General features: G+C 45.6%; 2 protein-coding genes across 3 annotated transcripts in view; one reads left to right on the forward strand and one right to left on the reverse strand.

Moving 5' to 3' along the window:
* The window catches only part of LOC309848890 (uncharacterized protein), a gene marked incomplete at its 5' end in the record, with an annotated part of 137,005 nt that overhangs the window by 48,853 nt on the left and 69,233 nt on the right, over window positions 1-18,919 (forward strand). Inside the window, 1 exon segment of the mRNA XM_082700931.1 lies at window positions 6,643-6,783. Within this exon segment, the coding sequence (XP_082557057.1) occupies window positions 6,643-6,783 (141 nt within the window).
* LOC309848518 (ral guanine nucleotide dissociation stimulator-like) lies at window positions 12,504-17,635 on the reverse strand. Of its 2 annotated transcripts, none has more exons than XM_082700216.1 (6): window positions 17,535-17,635; window positions 16,556-16,663; window positions 14,987-15,180; window positions 14,341-14,400; window positions 13,211-13,410; window positions 12,504-12,959 (listed from the first exon to the last, which is right to left on the reverse strand). In XM_082700216.1, the coding sequence occupies exons 2-6, from the start codon at window positions 16,646-16,648 to the stop codon at window positions 12,649-12,651; spliced, it is 858 nt and encodes a 285-aa protein (XP_082556342.1). In that variant the 5' UTR covers window positions 16,649-16,663; window positions 17,535-17,635; the 3' UTR covers window positions 12,504-12,648. The 2 variants fall into 2 exon arrangements, with proteins under 2 accessions (XP_082556342.1, XP_082556341.1); XM_082700215.1 differs by having other exon boundaries at window positions 17,062-17,564.

The raw sequence follows: 18,919 nt of genomic DNA on the forward strand, positions 1-18,919 counted from the left end.
TAATAGTCCAGGTCCTCTTTGAACTCTTACACAACCTGTCCCCTCAGCCTTAACCCTTGCTTTTTCTTTCAGCTGTAGCCATCGGTGTATTACTGAAACATCATAGGCATGGTGGTCAGAGCTGAGGGTATAATTAAGAGCAAAAAGCAACCCCTGCCCTCATAGAATGTATAATGTAGCAGAAAAGCCAGACATAGCAGTCTCCTTGCTTCCCTCCATGTTCCAGTCTGTCCCCATTGTGCTACAGCTTCCCCACCTTCATCCAGAAAGCCCTGCCCTGCCATTTTCAGCCATTCAGACCTCTTCTCACAGTAAGTGCTGAAGACATTCCTTCTCTTCACCACTTAATGCATAATTGGTCACAGAGAGTTATTCAAATGCAGTGTCTTCCTTTGGGGATGGCAGCCGCCATTATTACATACTATGGGACAGGCTTCTCACAGAGCTGTGCCTGGAGTCGATACCCAGGACAAACCTGCTGAGTCAATAAAAGAGTGGATTTGGTTATGATATCCTGTTGGGAATAGCTGTCTTCTTCATTAAAACCAAACTTAGAACCTCTAGGATTTTTAGTTCTTCAAGAGAAATGTCCAGAGGGGAAGACAGACAAACTAGGCTCCAAGAGCAGCAAGGATTGACCTTTCCACTGGGGGTTCCTGGCTTTGGTTTCCACGCCCATCCGTATTCTGCCTCTTGTAGTTTGTGTTTTCCACTTCGACACTTGGGCCCAAAACCCCTCCTTCATTGCACTTGGCCTGGCTAACACAGACTGAACTTGCAGTGTTTTGTTCTTGACTAAATCCAAAGAGGCAATAGGAGAATACAGGAAACATAACTAATCCAGCTTATGTAAAATCCAGTTTCTGATCCTACCATAGCTAGCTATTTACCGCATTCCTGTGTTTGCTGTCCTTTTACGATATTAGTAGTATTCTGGTTGCATGAGGTTGGCACAGCTCTCTGGACACCTTATGCTGTATTCCTTCTACCCCAGCTCCTAAACTGATTCTCTGTGGAGGAACTCTTGTAGCTGGTTTTGACCTTTTGACACCTTTGTGGCCAAGACAAAAAGAACCATATTGCCCTTTTTTGCAGCTTACACAGGGAGAGAGAGCAAGCACAGGCAGACAGAGTGGCCGGCAGAGGCCGAGGGAGAAGCAGGTTCCCTGCCGAGAAAGGAGCCCGATGCGGGACTCGATCCCAGGATGCTGGGATCATGACCTGAGCCGAAGGCAGCTGCTTAAGCAACTGAGCCACCTAGGTGTCCCATCACTTTTGGTTTTTAAGGAAAATAATTGCAGTCATGTCTTGACTGCATTGGTCCAAAAGATAATTAGCTAAAGATGTGGTAAAGTTTACTCTGTTGGTGCTATTTTTACAACATCTAGCAACAGTATTTTATTTGGTTTCTGCTTTCTCTGTGTTTCACTGGCAACCACACTTTTGTGAAGGGAAAATCTCCGATTGTAGGATATTCCACAACCCACGTCACAAAAATGGTGTGAGGCTACAGACTCGCACGTGGCTAGCGCTGGATTCCAGCCAGATGTTTGTAAAGTCATTTGTGATAGATGTGAATCAAAGACGGAAAAATAAGAACCTAGAGATAAGTGGCTTTTTAGCTGAATAACCAGAAATGATGAGTTTTGACTAACAAATCCACGTCAGGCTGGTTTTTTAGAAGCTGCCTTAAAGTTCTATTCTTGACCCTATGTTACTCAACTTTTTCATCAAGGATCTGGATGGCAACCAAATGCACAGATGTTGCAAAATTGGGCGAAGAGCAAGTTTATGTGTGAGATCTATGGCATTTGATGCCTGAATTTTAAAAGATGTCCACAGGCCCAAATCAATAAAATTCAAGTTAGTGGTGCTCAAAACTGTCATCCCGAGATGAGTAGGAAGGGGGAAGGTTTTCCTTAAGATAGACTCACGTGAAAAAGATTGAAGGCTTTGGGTAATCACAAGCACCTAACCCAGAGCCTGTGCCACATAACACATCCAAGAGAATGTCGATTTCCTGCTTGCTGTTGGTGCAGGCAGATGAGGAGAGGAATTCTAATTGTGATAAACACTCAGAGTTGCACCAACCTCTTCCTCTGACTAGGTGAATAACTGAAGCTGGGTGTATTTTCTTAGTCCTGTTCCTGTCCCAGGATCAGTCACTATATTCCTTTCAGGGCCATAAGGTTTAGTAAATAAATGTTCTGTGAGTACTGAGTTAAGCTTGTTGTATTAGATAGATGTTACACTTGAGTGCTAAACAGAGTGAAACTGTAATTACCTGCTTTTCTTTAAAGTAAAAATGACTGAACTGAGATCAGGTTGTGTATCTAGAATCTGTCCCTTTTCTTAGATTAAAACTCGGTGTATTTTTTCCAGGGTAGGTGTTTTTCATTTGGAAAAGCCACATCAATCCAGTAGAACTTCAGTTTCTGTTCCACTAGAACTAGTATTTTGTTGGCACTTGCCACATGCTGCTGCTGTCTCTGCATTTTCCTCCTGGTCCCTTGAAGCGGAGAGTAAACCCATCTCACCACTCAGGGGACACCCTCAGACATCCCACTACTGGCAGGACCAGGGACTCTGATTCAGCACCCTCGCTGAAGCCTGAGATCCTAACTGCCATTCTCTACTTCGTGCTAGTCATTGTGAGTGAAGCTTAGGAACTGTGCATTTTAAAACATCTTCAGAGGGCTTTTCTTTGTAAATAATGACTGTATGTCATTTTCCAAAGTCCGTTTCTTTTGGAAATGGCGTATAAATGTTTACCAGTTGAGAGGATAAAAGATTGTCCCACCTCAGTCATAATTCTTTTCTTCCAGGTCAACAACTGTAACACCAACAATGTGTCTCACAACTATGCCAGAGCCGCCCTTTCCCAGCCCTGTTCCACGCTGCACCTAAGCGTGCTGGAGAGCGGTGCTTTGGGGGCCGGACCTACAGCCACCCTGACAGTAGCTCTCCCCGGGAAGAGGTCTTCCACGTAGTCTTTCACAAACAGGACTCTGGTGAACAACTTGGCATTAAACGCATTCAAAGGACCGGTGAACCAGGTGTTTTTATCCTTGATCTGTTGGAAGAGGGCCTGGCTGGCTGCACAGGATGGAAGGCTGAGCAGCAACGACCGAGTGCTCGCCATCAATGGACACGACCTGAAGCTCGGAACCCCTGAGCTTGCCGCCCAGATCATTCAGGTACACGCGGATATTCATTCCACGTGCTCAGCCTTTATGTCGATGTTTTCGTCACATGAGAACCTGAGGGATATTTGATATTTCATGGGGGAAATCAAACACGGCTCCCCAAATCCTTCCAAATGCACAAGAGATGATTTTATCATTACAGATAAAATCCTGTCCGGAAAACTGTATCCCTGTGAACATTTAGCCTTGCTCTTTATAGAGTGAAGGCTCTATTTTTGCACATGGGTTTTTCATTTGCTCCATGGGCTCCACCTAAGCCCACACATAAAAAACACATTTATGTCCACATTTAACAGGTGAGACAAGAAAAGCTTGAAGGAGCTGTGGTTCCAAAGTTGTGACTTCCCTGCTCTTGTAACGTTCACTCTCCGCTTCACCTCCATACAAGTGGGGAAAATCAATTTTTATTGAGAAGAACTCATTATCTCTGTAGTGCCCTTTTTATAAAGCATTCAGAGCATTTCAAACACATCATAACTTGTGTTCTTACAGTATCCCTGTGAAGTAAAGATGGTTATTATTAGAGAAAAAAAAATTTCAATAAGAACATTAAAGTAGGTAAAGTAGAGGGGCACCTGGGTGGCTCAGTCATTAAGCATCTGCCTTCGGTCAGGCATGATCCCAGGGTGCTGGCATCCAGTTTCACATCGGGGCTCTCTGCTCAGCCAGGAATCTGCTTCTCCCTCTCCCACTCCCTCTGCTTGTGTTCCTTCTCTTGCTCTCTGTCAAATAAATAAATAAATACATAATAAATAAAATCTTTAAAAAAAGAAAACAGCTTTATAAATTTTTTTTAAAAATAAGATAGAAAAAGTAGAAAATAATCCAGGCCAGACCTTCCGGTTCTATAACCTACCAGAGCATTTAATGATATGGGTATCTCCTACAATGATAGGGGTGAAACAAAGATGTGTATGGTGTTTTATTTAGTTATGTTTTATTTTGTTTTTAGTAAGCACAAGAAAACACTCTGACATAGAGGAAACCAAGCAGTAACATAATCGAGCATCAGGAATTAAAGTAGGTTGATAGTCACTGGGAAATGTGTATAGTAAACAGAATTAACAATGAAGATTTAAGTACTGTGTAAGAAAACCCAAATTTAAATCCCATTTCATTACTCCATTTCACAAATGTTTGGTTCATTATAATTTTGGGAACACACACACCCGGTAGCCGTCTTGCATTAGGAGGGAGATTCAGGCGTTGGTCTCTTGTCCCAGACTTGAGATTGAAAAAAATTGAATACAGATACATATATATGATACCAAATATAATATATTTCTCAAGTTGTTTCTTTGTGAAAAACATCTTAATGTTTTGGATTCTGAGAATAACATGTATTCCATGTCTGAAAAGGAGACTAAGGAAGACAAAATACAGAAAATGAAGAAGGAAATCAAAATCACAGTCAGTCTAAAGTCCATAAGATAGTGACATTAAAGTTTTGAAGAACATTGTCATTTTTCTGTATATGCCTACAAATAAATAGGTTCCTATTTACGTAGGTACTTAGACATGCAGTCAGCTTACAAATTCTGAGTTTGCCACCCTTTCTTTACGTCAGCTGTATGTTGTGGCCTTCTTACCCTGAAAATAGATGCACCATGATATAGCTGTATAGTAGGCGTGTTGTGCTAAAACTTACGTAAACACTCCCCTGTCAACAGACTTTTTAATGTTTTGTTTTCAAGTTTAAGACATTTTGCTTAACTTCCCTCTAGAAAGATCATACCAGTATATACTCCCATCAAAAGGGCATGCCACTATTTTATGAAATACAGGTATTGTCATTTAGGCATCCTGCATTTTTAAAATCTTGACTTTAACAGAATTCTTTTGTTGTGCTTGAAACCCTGAAGAGTTAGATAGGCAGTTGGCCTAAACCCAAATGTTGGCCCATCGTTTAAAGCTTATATGTCCACTTCCATCACACAGCCAGAATTTTGTCTTTTAAGAAATCAAAAAAGATCAGGGATTTGTTTGTTAATAGGTTTGCATGAGCAGGGGTCTTCCCATAAAGCTGAATTACTGGTTATAGAGTATTTGGTAGTGGGGAGGGTTAGGCAGTAAAGCAAACAATTCTTAATATTGAAATGAGATCACAGGGGTTTCTCACCCTTCACACCGTGTGATCTAATACTGGGAAGTGTCAGAATCTCAAATATCTGGATTGTAAGCGTTCTATTTGGAATTTGCCTGTTAGATCAAATCCCCAGACTCTGGCCACATGAGGAGTGTTATTCTTTCAGTTATTGGAAGAATTGTCTGAAACTAGTTTAATGAAATACTTGAATAAGTAAGTGACTTTAATAGGGCCTTAAAATTGGTTATCACTCAGGCACCTGGGTGGCTCCGTGGTTCAGCATCTGCCTTCGGCTCAGATCCTACATTGGGCTCTCTGCTCTGCGAGGAGTCGGCTTCTCCCTCTTCCTTTGCCCCTCCACCTTGCTCTCTCGCTTTCGCTCTCAAATAAATAAATAAAATCATTTTTTTTTAATTATGGTTTTCACTCCTTTTCCAACTTGACTGCAGTCATGGGGGAGGAGTGCTCTACTTTCCACCACAGCTTCTTGAAAGCAGGCTGTCAAATTTTCCCATAGAAATGATAGTAAACTTGGAAAGTTGTAGTCATGACCAAGAATCAGCATCAAGTAGACCAGGCCTGTACGTTAAAAGCAAAGCTAAAATAGCTTTAAAAAGTATAATAAATGTGAATCTGTGTTTCAGATCTAGATCTATAAATACAGATAATGGACCTCTAAATTCAACGTGGTTGTCATCACCTCTAAAATTACATTTATGTGTGAGTGCACATATGGCATATATAGGCACACAATTTGTGATGTATATAAATACTAATCCTGTTTTACAGGACCTTTGTTATCATTCTTTTCAGGACTGTTTAAGCTGATCCCTATTTTCGATTCGAAGCTGTAGTGTGTGGAAACAGAGCTACACGTAGTTTCATTGATTATCACTCTCAAAGTAGCCATCTTGGAATTTATTTCAGAAATCACAAAGGATTGTAATCCAGTTTAGAATCCGTTCGTCCTTTTATCTTCTTTGCTCTCTTTCTCTCAGTCCAAGGCCAGTTTTGCAGGGGAGGGAAGTATAAAAAGACAGTTACCCTTCAAGAAATCATGGGGAGATCAGAACCCAGGCTTTCTTTGCTTACACCCTTGGTATTTCCAGGATTAGGGAAGGTTTACCCAAGAGGTCTGTGTGTGGCTCTTTTACCTGCAGAAGTTTTAAAGTATTAGCTCCTGAAATGAACTCCCTCGTCTGCCCCACCCCCAGCAGGGGCCTGCAGTCCCCACTCAGGTGAGGCTCTGATACAGCGATGATAAGTGCATTGAAAATGACCCTCCCTATAATTTTTTTAAGTGAGAAGCATCATTAATGACTGGTGATTATATATGTGTGTTTTCTCCAGGCTAGTGGCGAGAGGGTGGATTTAACAATTGCTAGGCCGGGGAAATCCCAGCCTGGTAACCCTGTCCAGGACGCAGGAGCTCAGAGTAGCAGCCAGCACCATGCACAGCCGCTGTACCACAACAGTCCCAGCTCACACAAGGTGAGGCCTCGAGTTTGCATGTTTTCATTCATCTGCCCTCAGGGAATCCTTGTGACAAACTGGTAAGATTTAAATGAGGGCTGTTACTCTGTTGGAAAAGGTGAGCACAAGGTGTTTGGGGGTGTGGAATGTGTGTTTGGCTACCTTGAGAGTCCCTGTACAGTCTGTTCCTCAGCCAGTAGGGGTGGTTTCTTAGTAAGAAGGTCCCTCTGCCAGATTGATGAGAAGTGTTTGATCTTCTAGAAAGACTTCTTTGTTTGGTCCTGCTTGAAAGTGGGATTTATCTTGGTTTGCTCATTCAGTTGTAACAGGAGGTTATGTAACTGAAAAAAAGACAATGACCAACAAGTCCATACTTAGCGGTTGGGCAGTTTGCCTACAACAACAGAATTCCCTATGTGAATATGAAGCATAAATCATACTTTCTGATACGTACATGCAAAACACAGAAAGCATTTCTTTTTATGTTACAGTTCATAGGAATACTACCCTAGATCATTTTAAATTCCCGTATGTTGAGCTTTTTGCTGCATCTTTCATATTTCAGTGCTTTGCTAATAGATTCCTAGGTCATTTATCTGTGCCAAAAATTCTGATGTTGTCTCACTTTGGATGCTGAAATCAGTAGAAGTCAAAAAACAGTGGCACTTTACTGTGTTCTCAGTGTTATTTACTTCATTTCATCTTTCATTTGAACTCAACTTCTAGTAGGCCAGAATTTTTACAATGATGCTATTTACCAACTGTGTGAAAATCACACATCGGAACCTTCCTATTGATTTTTTGTTTGTTTGTTTGCTTTTACTTCCTATAGTTTTTAAGTAGACCAGTAAATAAGTTTTAATTTAGCAAAGCAATTTAATTTTACTTAAGGAGAATGACTTGAGAAACACATGTTTAGCTTAAAGTGGCTTCTTAATGTAAGTACAATTTGAGAGAATAACTCTGTAATGTCACAGGAGCCCAAGAAAGCATTATTTATTTTTGTATTTATTTATTTTTAAGATTTTATTTATTCATTTGACACACAGAGATCACAAGTAGGCAGAGAGGCAGGCAGAGAGAGAGAGAGAGAGAGAGAGAGAGAAGCAGGCTCCCCGCTGAGCAGAGAGCCCGATGTGGGACTCGATCCCAGGAGCCCGAGATCATGACCCGAGCCGAAGGCAGTGGCTCAACACCCTGAGCTACCCAGGCGCCCCAAGAAAGCATCATTTAAAGGCACAAGTATTTTTGGCCCATCAGGTTTATCTTGTTTTCTGAGCTGAAGTATACACTTGTCACTGGTCTTTGTTCAGTTAAAACTTTTAAGAAATTATAAGCACAAACTTCATCTTATTTTTGAACAGAAAATGAAATGTGTGAAGGGAACCTATAATTTTGCTTTCACAATGATGACTACGAAAAGCAGTTATTGTTTTGAAAAGGAATTTGAATAGGAGTTGTTCATATAGCTGGTCCTTGATTTACAAGTTACCTATATATACATATTCCTAAAGAATCATAATTAAGGCAAAAGTTGGTAACTGAATCCATGAATTCAGCAGAAAGTGGAAATATGGGTGCTCAAAGACAATGCTACAAATTTAAGACTGTTTTAAGAACTACTTAACCATTTCAGCGTTCATATAGAGGACGATTTATGTCCTTTTTTTTTGTTTTGGGCACAAATATTTTTCTTTTTACTAGTTCCTCTTCCTTAATTTTAAGTGGTGGTGTTTTAAATAGCAATGCTGAATTCTTACTCTAGGTGCTCTGTAAACCTGCTTGTTAGAACAGCCACATTAAATGTAATTTTAAGCATTAACTTAGCAATTTACCATTAACATACAGCATTTGTGATGTCAAATCCTACTTTAAAATATAAAGGTCTCCTAGGGAAAACAAATACAAATTTATCAAAACAACCTGTTCAGAGGATAATCATTGTTAAAAATTAAAGCACACATTACTCTATTACTAAGCCCCTGCGTAGCCCCTGCTTGGAAACATTCATCCAGTGTTAAGCCCTTAGAAGTTTCCATGAAGTATACCAAGAGTAATCTGTGAAGTTTGGCTAAAATGCATACATCTCAGCCATTTGGAGGAATAAAACAACCACCTCTAATTGACTCGATACCTGACAGACACAAGCGTTGAAGTCAATGTGCTCCCAGCTGAGTTTACCTGGATTGTCTTCATAATCACGTGGGTCTTGCCCAGTTTTGAAGGATGCGAACATAGATGTCATATGCTATGATACCACCTGTGGACGTTTACAGGTTTTCTATGAGGTCAAAATTCTAGGAACTCTAGGCTATTTAAGTAGTGCCCTCAAGAAAATTTCAGAGTGTTGGTTTCAGGAGCAGAGAAGAGCAGACACCCCTGCCGGTGCAGGGCTTGACTGACACGTCGTACCTGTCCGCTCTGAAGCAGTGTCACTAAAGGAAATGTTACAGTTCTAGCAAAAGAACTCATCTAGTTCTGCTGTTGATATTGTTAGTCGTGGTAATAGTTATCTTGTTATCTACACTATGCTGTTACAGTATATGTGTTAAGGAACCTTTTGAGATAGGAGCTTCCATTATTACACTTAATGGGATAGCACCATTGTAGTGTGGATGCATATAGCATCATGCTGTATGAACATAGACAACTACATATGAATACATGTTTATGTATATACACTATGTGTGTGTATGTGTATTTTTTTTAAACTTGAATCACCTCAAATCCCAGTGTGATCATGCGTAGCTATATAATTTGGAGCAAATTACATGAACTTTCTTTTTTTTTTTTTTTAAAGATTTTATTTATTTATTTGACAGACAGAGATCACAAGTAGGCAGAGAGGCAGGCAGAGAGAGAGGAGGAAGCAGGCCCCCCGCTGAGCAGAGAGCCGGATGCGGGGCTCAATCCCAGGACTCTGAGATCATGACCTGAGCCGAAGGCAGCGGCTTAACCCACTGAGCCACCCAGGTGCCCCTACATGACCTTTCTAATAAGGCTATTTCCTTGTTTATAAAATGGGGCCAACCATAGGATTTACACTCCGGACCATTGTAGTGAAATGTAATGAAACCATGAAAATGAAATAATACATGTGAAACCATTTGCTTTACACATAGTAAATCTTCAATAAATGTTAGTTACTATTGCTATTTTAATATTAATATTTCATAGGTACCCATTGTTTTTTATGGCATTCTAATTTTAAAAAAGGTGATGTTTTAAAGTTTCCTTTTCTTCTAGGAGTGTCCCCATAAATAGAAACAATCAATATCGGTAAAAATTGCTTTTTCCTGAGAACACAGTTTGTTGGAGAATTTTTCTCTTCCTTAACTTTTTCAAAAATTCAGTTATTTCATATCCTTATAGCTTTCCATGAAGGTTGTGAAGATCAGTTTGCACCCATTTCATGACCGAGCATTCTCATGAGTAAGAAACAGAAGATAGATCTATAGCTTTTTTCTGGCAGTTAACTAAATCCGCACTTTACTTTTGTACTATTCTGTCACCATTTCTCTCAAAGAATAGAGGAGAGAGAGAGAAATAAAATTAATTAGCTTGTCTTCAGAATCTTAAAACTCAAGTGCATTATTTACCTTTGTAGAATTGGCCCTATTTTGACTTCCACATGTCAACAGTCCTGAGTTTTTTCTGTTCCATACATAGTCATATGAACATACAGCCATCCAAAGTCTGACATTGTGATCCCCAGTGTTCGGTGTCATGTTTGTACCATGAGGAACTGTGTATTATTTCTTCAGTAACTGATTTTAACAGTGACTTTATCATTGCCATGGTATTTTTTCCTTCAGTTTCCTTACTTTACTTCAGCTATGTATTATTTATTTTGCAATGAATTTTCTTCTCCTGTGTTAGGATCTTCCCCAGTGTGTTACATGCCAAGAAAAACACATTACTGTAAAGAAGGAACCACCTGAGTCCCTGGGAATGACAGTGGCAGGGGGCAGAGGAAGCAAGAGTGGTGAACTGCCCATCCTTGTAACCAGTGTGCCAGCTCATGGCTGTCTGGCACGTGATGGCCGCATCAAAAGAGGTAAGATAGGAAGGGCTGGGAACAGTGAAACTCTTCCCATCTTCTCCCTGCATGCAACTCATGTTTGAAAAAAGTAACAAATATTCCCCAAATTTTCTATTAAATATGATTTTTTAAAAATCTTCTAAAGTGTCCCTTCCATATATAAGTGTAAAACCTCTCTCTAAGGTTAGAAAAACGCCTAATGGGAAGGAAAATTGCTGCAGTTTGATGATGTTTCCGTTCTCTTTTTTTTAAAGAATTTATTTATTTATCTGACAGACAGAGATTACAAGTAGGCAGAGAGGCAGGCGGGGGGTGGGTGGAGGGGAAGCAGGCTTCCGGCTGAGCAGAGCCCGATGCGGGCTCGATCCTAGGACCTGGGATCATGACCTGAGCTGCAGGCAGAGGCTTTAACCCACTGAGCCACCCAGGCGCCCTTTCCATTATTTTCTAATGTTTATTTAGATCATTGCATTATTTTATGTTGGAAAAAACCCTCTAAAAAATAGAACACTCATCCTTTCCTTCCTAACCTTTTATATAATCCTCGTTGCCCTTTTTTTTATTATTATATTACTTGTCAGGGCAACAAACACCTTTTTTTCTTCCTTAAGCAAAAGATGCTCAAATCACAAGTTTCATTTCTTTGTGTAGACCCAAGGATCTCTTCTCTTTAAGTATTCTGATACATCCACGCTGAGCAAACTCTGTAGGACTATATCTCTAAAACTGTGTAACTCTAAAACAGGATATGTTAAAAATTCATTTCTAAGAGCAAAAGATCAAATAATTTTTGAGCAGGAAAGAACTATAGAAATCACTGAAGCCCAAAGAAGAGAAATGAACATGCCCAGGTCCTGCACATTAGCAAAACCAGGTCTAATGACTTGGACGTCCAGTCAAATCACAGTGCCTCAAGCCACATTTTTTCCTATGTATGATGAAATTATCTTAAAGTTTTGAGTTGTTTTGGAATGTTTTCCATGAATTGGATTTTTCCCTCGATATCGTAATGACAGAGATGTGAAAAATTACAAATAACAGGATGTATAGGGAAGATAATGACTTGGTAGCTCATCTCATTTTCTTGTTTATTCCTTTGGACAGGTGATATATTGCTGAATATCAATGGCATTGATTTGAACAATTGAAGTCACAGTGAGGCCATGGCTATGCTAAAAGCCAGCACCGCGTCCCCTGCTGTTGTCCTGAAAGCACTTGAGGTCCAGACTGTCGAGGAGGCAGCCCAGGCTACCGAAGAGCAGCCAGGCACCTTCAGCGAGAATGAGTAGGACTCCAGCTGGTCGCCGTCGTGGCTCATGTGGCTTGGGCTTCCAAGGTACTGACAGCGTTTCAGCAGTTTCATGGAATAATCGTAGTGACAACATTTCTCAGTATGGAACACAGTAAATTCATTTGTCCAGGATGTGAGGGGGAAGGTCCTGGTCAGAGATGAAGTGGCAATGGCATATCAAGTTATAGAAGAAAAGGGTATTTTTTTCCTTAGGTTATTATATTTTAAAAGATAAATTTAGAGAGAAGAGCAGTGGTTGCAGGGACTGGGGGAGGGACAGAGCAGTGAGCGATGAGGAGCGTGGGTGTCTCTGTGACAGAAACGTCGTAGAACGACATGGTTGTGCAACACTCTGGATGGACCTAATGAGACCTCCATATCCCACTGCAAAGGATGCGAGTAAAATGTTATATAAACTCAAATTCTACTTTATTTAATAAATAACATCTATGAAGTAATTATAGAGGTGAATACAGAAAACAAATACGATAAAGAAGGAAATGATGGGGGAGGGGGAGTCATGCTCTGGAGCTGCAGCCAGTACAAGCTGCTACTCGGGGGCCGAGCCTGCTTGCTCCACGGAGGCAGGGGGCGGCAGCTCGGTGGCAGGACCCTGCTGGTCATCCAGGAAAGTCAAAAGGCCTGGTGGCTCTTCCGTGGCAGAGAAGTGAACGAGGGCCCTGACGACCATCTGCCCTGGCCCCAATGGGTCAGGGGGGGTCACTGGTCTTCCTAACCCATAGTGAGCAGCCATAGCAGGGATGGCGGGGGCCAGCTCAGGCCCCAGAGGTGCAGCAGGTGCCAGAGTGGCTGGTGGAACAACTTCCCGAGACACATCCTGATCTGGCTCTGGGGCCGGTGCTGTAGCTCCAAGAAGAGAAAGCATCATCAGCTTGATTGACTTCCCTTTTGCCTTTCCCTTTCCCCACCACTCAGCGTGGCCTGCGTTCAAGACCCAGCCCCCAGAAGGTGTCCCCGATGGAAGCCCATGGGGACAGGGATCTGAGACGACTCACTCTCTTCGGCCCAATTACAATCTACGGAGGCTTCCTCAGGGTGGCCCACCCTGCCTCCGCCTCAGGCCCACATGAGTCACCCCCAGTCCTCCTCACCCCTAGCCTCTGGCTCCGTGGTCTTTTCAGGAGCGCATTGCCTTTCTGGAAGCAGAAGCTGGGCACGGCGCTGCAGGTCCGAGCCCGGCACATTGACCTGCAGGTAGGCCAGCAGCGTGTGCAAGCTGGGAAACTCCGGAGGCTGCACAAAATCCCCTGGATACTTTTCCACCCAGGTGTTCAGGATGGCATAGACGGCCCTGGGGACAGACATGGAGGCAGAGAAGTCAGAGGACAGGGTACGCATCCAAACCAAAATCCCAGGGAACCTATGTGGGAACCTGGGCCCCTGGGCTGTCAGCTCCTGTCTGAGACCAGTCGGACTCCTTGTCCAATTGCGACCTGGCAGTCCTGCGTGAGAAAGGCCTGCTCCCACACGGCAGGCTGGCCAAAAGCCGCTAGGAGTGGGAGTCCTTGGTCAATGGGGGGAGCATTTCTGGACTTCTTAGGGGAGCTGGACACACTCCTCAGTCTGTCTCCTTGCCCACGAGCCACTTGAATTCAACTGCATGTGCCTGGGGAGAAGTGGTGTCTGGCCTCTTAATTACCCTCACTGCACTCGCCTCTGCTCAGTGAAGATCCAACCGAGGAGGGAACAAAGGGACTCTGTCTCTAGCCAGGCCTTCCCAGGACCCTCCCCATACCTCCACCGTTACCTCCTCTGCCCGTTCACTAGGTGCCATGAGAGTGGGTCTGTTTCCACTGACACTCACCTCCCACAGGGTGTGGGATGCCTGCTGCTCCCTGGGCTCTACTGGGTCACCCTCTCCCTGAGACCCCTCTGTGCACCCAACGTGCAGGTGCCAGCACTGCTATGTGATGGTTCCTAAATCCTGTGTTCTGGGTCCCAGAATTGGGGCAGAGAGAGGGCTGGGAAGGGGCAGGGATGGAGCATGACCCTCTCAGGGGTGGAAGCTGTCCTCCATCCCCCTCTGCTCTCCCACAGTGCTCACACACCTACCCCAGTTCCCCAGGGCACCTTTCCAATTTCCAGTAGAAGCTCTCAGACATTTACCATAAAGCAGAATAACGAGGTGAGTCTGAAGGTCCGGCAGCCCCTCAAACTCACAGGACCCTCACTACCCTGGTTGAGAGGGAAGGCCCTCCTAAAGCAGCCAAAGCTTACTCACATGTTGCGCTGCTCCTGGGGTCCGCCGACCTCATCATAGCTGGAATAAACACATCCGAATCTAGAGGAGGCCAGGGGGCATCGCATGAGATGTCTGTGGATATTGGCTCTCACCGCCAGACCCTCGACTAGCCTGCAGCCCTGGGGTGCTTTCTGTTCTGTGCAGGGATCCCATTCAGCTCCTGGATAATCGCCTCCACCTACCGGGGCTTCCTGAATGCTTGCTGAATAAAAGGGCCCCAACCAGCCCATCACCGACATCTGAGTGGGCCCGGCCCCTGCTCACCCCCAGGGATGCTTGCTCTGGATTCAGCCAGACACAGGCCCCAGAAGGAGTCTCAGATCTCCCTTTCAGTGGCAAAGGAGCCCAGCTCAAGATCATAGTGAGAGTCAGGGATGAGGCAGAGGCTTCATCATGAGGGGCACAGGAATGAGCAAAGAGCATGCCCACAGGCCCTCCAGCAGAATTTTCCACTGGCGCAGGCTCCCAGGTGTCCTTTCCCTACAAGACCCCACTGAGTCCCTATAATACCTCTGTCCCAGTTAGGAGCAAGGGAAGCTTGGGGAAGCTTGGGGACCTGCCAGAGTCTCACAACAGGAATTGGCCAAATCTCACAGAGCAGTTAGGGGCAGGGGAGGGTGCTCACCTTGCAAAGAGGAGGTCCAGCACCTCCTGGGGGGTGGCCAAGTGACGGTATGTGTCCAGAAAGGTGTGGACACAGTGTAGATCTTGTCTGATGACGGCAGGCACCAGGTGATCTATTGCGGCCTGCAGCTTGTCGGCCCGCTTGGCCATCAGCACCGAGGTCTTGCTCCTCTTCCTGGTTGAACGATTTTTCCCCTGAGGTGAATCAGAGGAGACATGAGTCAGTGCTGTGGCCACCAGGAGGGTTGGGGCTTGGAGGGCAGAATGAGCCCCCAGATCTCAGGGACTTCAGCAAGAGGTGGGACAAGAGAGCCCAGAGTCCGAAAAAGAATCGGGTGACTCAGTGTCTCATTGGGTTCAGCCTAAAGCTCTTGGTTTTGCTTCAGGTCATGGTCTCCGTGTTCTGAGGCTGCGATCCTCGTAGGGCTGTGTCCATAGGGCAGTGTCTGCTTGAGGATTCTGTTTCTCGGTCTACTTCTCCCCACTCTCCCCCTGTCTCTCTCTCAAATCCATCAATCAGCCAATCAGTTAAGAAGCCTTTAAGGCAATGAGAAAATGTTCTTGGTATCCATACAAAGAATTGAAAGAAATGATGTCTGAACTTGCTAGTATCTGAGGTCCCTTTGTGAGCGGAGTATGGATAGCACATCCCTGCCTGAGTGGCATGGATCCTGTGATTTCTGATAACATAGCCCATTCTTTTTACTTTTTTGAAAGACTTGTTATTTATTTATTTGACAGAGAGAGAGGTGACAAGTAGGCAGAGAGGCAGCCAGACATAAAGGGGGAAGCAGGCTCCCTGCTGAGCAGAGGACCCCACGCCCCCGACGTGGGCCTCGATCCCAGGACTGTGAGACCCAGGACCCATGACCTGAGCTGCAGGCAGAGGCTGAAACCCCTGAGCCACCCCGGCACCCAACATATCCCATTCTTGAGATGAGAACACAGAGATGTTTAAGGCGAGAGGGCTTAGGATAAGAAGGCACGGAGGCTGTAGGATGCAGCACTGTGCCTTGGCCAGAGAAGGGGATTACATCCAGTCCTGCCCCAGTAAAGGGCTCCATGGCTGTGATCAATGACTGGCCTTCCGGACTGCCGTGCAGTGCAGTGCAGTGAGGCCCCTGTTCCTTTTCCTTGGGGGGGGGGGCAACAATGTGTTCCATCAATACCAAAGCGCAGAGCAAGAGACAGAGTACCATGTCCCTTTGGATCAAAGTCTCCCAATCCAGTCTTTGCAAGACTTGCAGAAGCTGAGGAAGGACTGTTGGGCCAGTGGGGGCACCTGGGAGCACGAGTTAGGAAAATGCCTTGGCCAGGGCAAAAGGAGTCTAAATCAACGGGATGAAACCTGGTCTAAAGTCTCTTTAATGATACTCCTATAAGTATGTGGACAATGGCAGTGCTTCTGTCCAAGGCGTGGGCAGAACGTTGTGGGCCAGTTTGGGGAAGAGATGGGATGCAGATTCACGGGAGTACAGGACTCTAGGAGGCCAGGTTGGCTTCTAGGAAGTGGGGCCCTTGGTGCTGCATGGGCGCCCCGGGGTTGGGTCTCCCCAGCACCTGCACTCACCCTGAGCCAGCGCCAGACTCTGTTGGCCGTGTGCGGCTTCGTGTCCTTGGAGGAAGGAGAGCAGGCAATCTCCTCGGTCACCTCCTGCACCATGTCCTCTGGGGCGTTCTTTAAAGACAGTGCCCGGCAGGCAGGCAGGAGGACTTAGAGCCCTGTCTGGAGGCCTTTGCTGGTCTTCAGACCCAGGGCGCTCCATTCCAGACACACCACAGCCCAGGTGGCAGAGCCCTCCCCCAAGGAGAGAAACGTGGCCCAGCTTCAGGGCCTTGGATGTGCTCTGGCACAGCTCAGAGTCACCTCAGGAATCCCCTGTGCACCCTGCCCACCCTGACATTGGTGTGAACAAGAAGGGATCACAAGAGTATCCACTGTACTCACCCTCCTCCAGCCCATGGGCAGGAACCCCCACATATCCCTCCTCCCCTCAAACTCCAGAGAAAGGGATGGGGCTTCCCTAGGACGGTTCAGAGGGGTGGGCATCGCCTAGTCTCCTCAGTAGTAAGTACCTTATGGCGTCTCCCTCGAAAGGTCCTGCGGCATTGGGGGGGTGGTTTTAGCCAATGTCTGCAGCATGGGAACAAGTCATTTTCTTGGGGGTTCTGGTACCCAGAGCCCCAGAAACTAGGTACACAACAGGAAAACATCTTTCTGTGTCAAGGTCCTGAGTCCAGTAACCCTGCTACTGGACTAGACTGGCTGCCTGGTTGCAGGGGTTCCAAGTTCTGAAGGCCTTTGTGATCCAGGCAGTGACATCACTTCCTGAGATGCCCTATCAGGGCCCACTCCTGATTGGACCCCTACACGAACAGTGCTCCCATCTGCCATCTCCTCTTCCCCCTTCTGCATGCAAGGCCACATCTTATCTGTACACAGTGACCCCAACACACCCCTCTCCACAGGCCCCCAGGGAAGGTCTGGGAGCAGCCAGGGCCCCAGCTTGCAAACACACCTGGTTTCAGACACAAGTCTCTATTCTTACCTGGTTCAGACCCTAGATAAGCCATTGTGGCAGACAAGGATGGTCTTCTTGCCAAATATGGATGAGTCCAGCATGTCTTTCTATCAGATGTCCACAGGCATAGGTTGGATAATAGCTATGATGTTAGAGGAGGGCTGTCACATGTAGGAAATACCTCCCACCCAATTTCCTCCCTCCTGTCAACTTCTTGGAATCTGCTACTAATCAGATCCCACCCCACAGTCCCTCCTGGGGTGTGTGTTTGTGTGCACCAGCACACAAGCTCCTGTGTGCACACATGTGTTCATCGGTGCTCACATTCTGGAGTCCCAGAAAGGACAGCCCCACTTACAGAGGGCTGGGTAATAGCTTCCCAAGGTCTTAGGCTTTTTCTTTTCAATGCAAACCCTAAAGAAGGGACTGGAGTCTTGGCCCTTGATGGTCAGAATGTGCCCTTAGCCCTAGAGACCGCCTGTCCCGGGATGCACTCCATTCTCTCCTTTCCAAAGGGTGTGATGCAGATAGGGGTCGATCCAGTGGGTTGCCATGACCCAGGATCCTCCTCAGACAAGAACCTGGGCATATGTCTCCTGTCTAGGAGACCAATGATCACCTTCAGCCCGATAACATTTCCAGGCCAACAGCCACTTCCTTCCAGAAAAACTTTTCCAGAGCCCCCAGTGAATGGCTACGTTGCATCCAGGACCCCAACTTTGAGGATACTCAAAGAGCTGGGTTCAAGCCTGCTAAGCATCCCTACCAGTCTGATTCTGGGCAATGCCTGGACCCTTCAGGGATCTTCACAGTCTCCCTTCGGGGACTCCATTGGTTCCCCAACTCCTCTGTAGACATGTTTGTGTGACCCCTCCCCAGAGTGTGGTCCGGACTTGGTGATTCACTTCCATGTCACAGAACGTGGCAACGTGACCCAAAGGCCCTTCTGAGATTTCGTTCAAAAACTCATTGCCCAGCCCCATGTTGACTCGGATCCATGTTCTCTCTCCAATCTTCATACTGGAGCACAAGCCCCTAGGTTGAACCATGACCCAGACATACGCACATGGCCCAGCCCTGTGGGCCCACAGCAGACAAAAGTCAGGTCTTTGAGATGGGCTGTATCTGGCCCATGCCCCTGAGTGCGCTCAGGTTCTCGGTGAAGCAGGTCCTCCCTTGGTGTTGTCAGCAGCCCAGTTTAAGGAGAGTCTCTGGCAGGAGCCCCCAGCAGAGCACTGCTGGATTGCTGATCCCCTGAGACCACGAGGCAGCATTTGTTGGTTCAGCCACTGAGTGTGGGGAAGTGTGGTCACACAGCCCTGGGAGAAGGGCACTGATACTGACCAACTTCCCGGGCCCTGGCCCTCCTCCCCTCCCACTCTGGTCCTTCCTCAGCTTCTCTGGCCACCCTG

This window comes from Mustela nivalis (assembly GCF_964662115.1).
Source record: "Mustela nivalis genome assembly, chromosome: 15".
NCBI lineage: Eukaryota > Metazoa > Chordata > Mammalia > Carnivora > Mustelidae > Mustela > Mustela nivalis.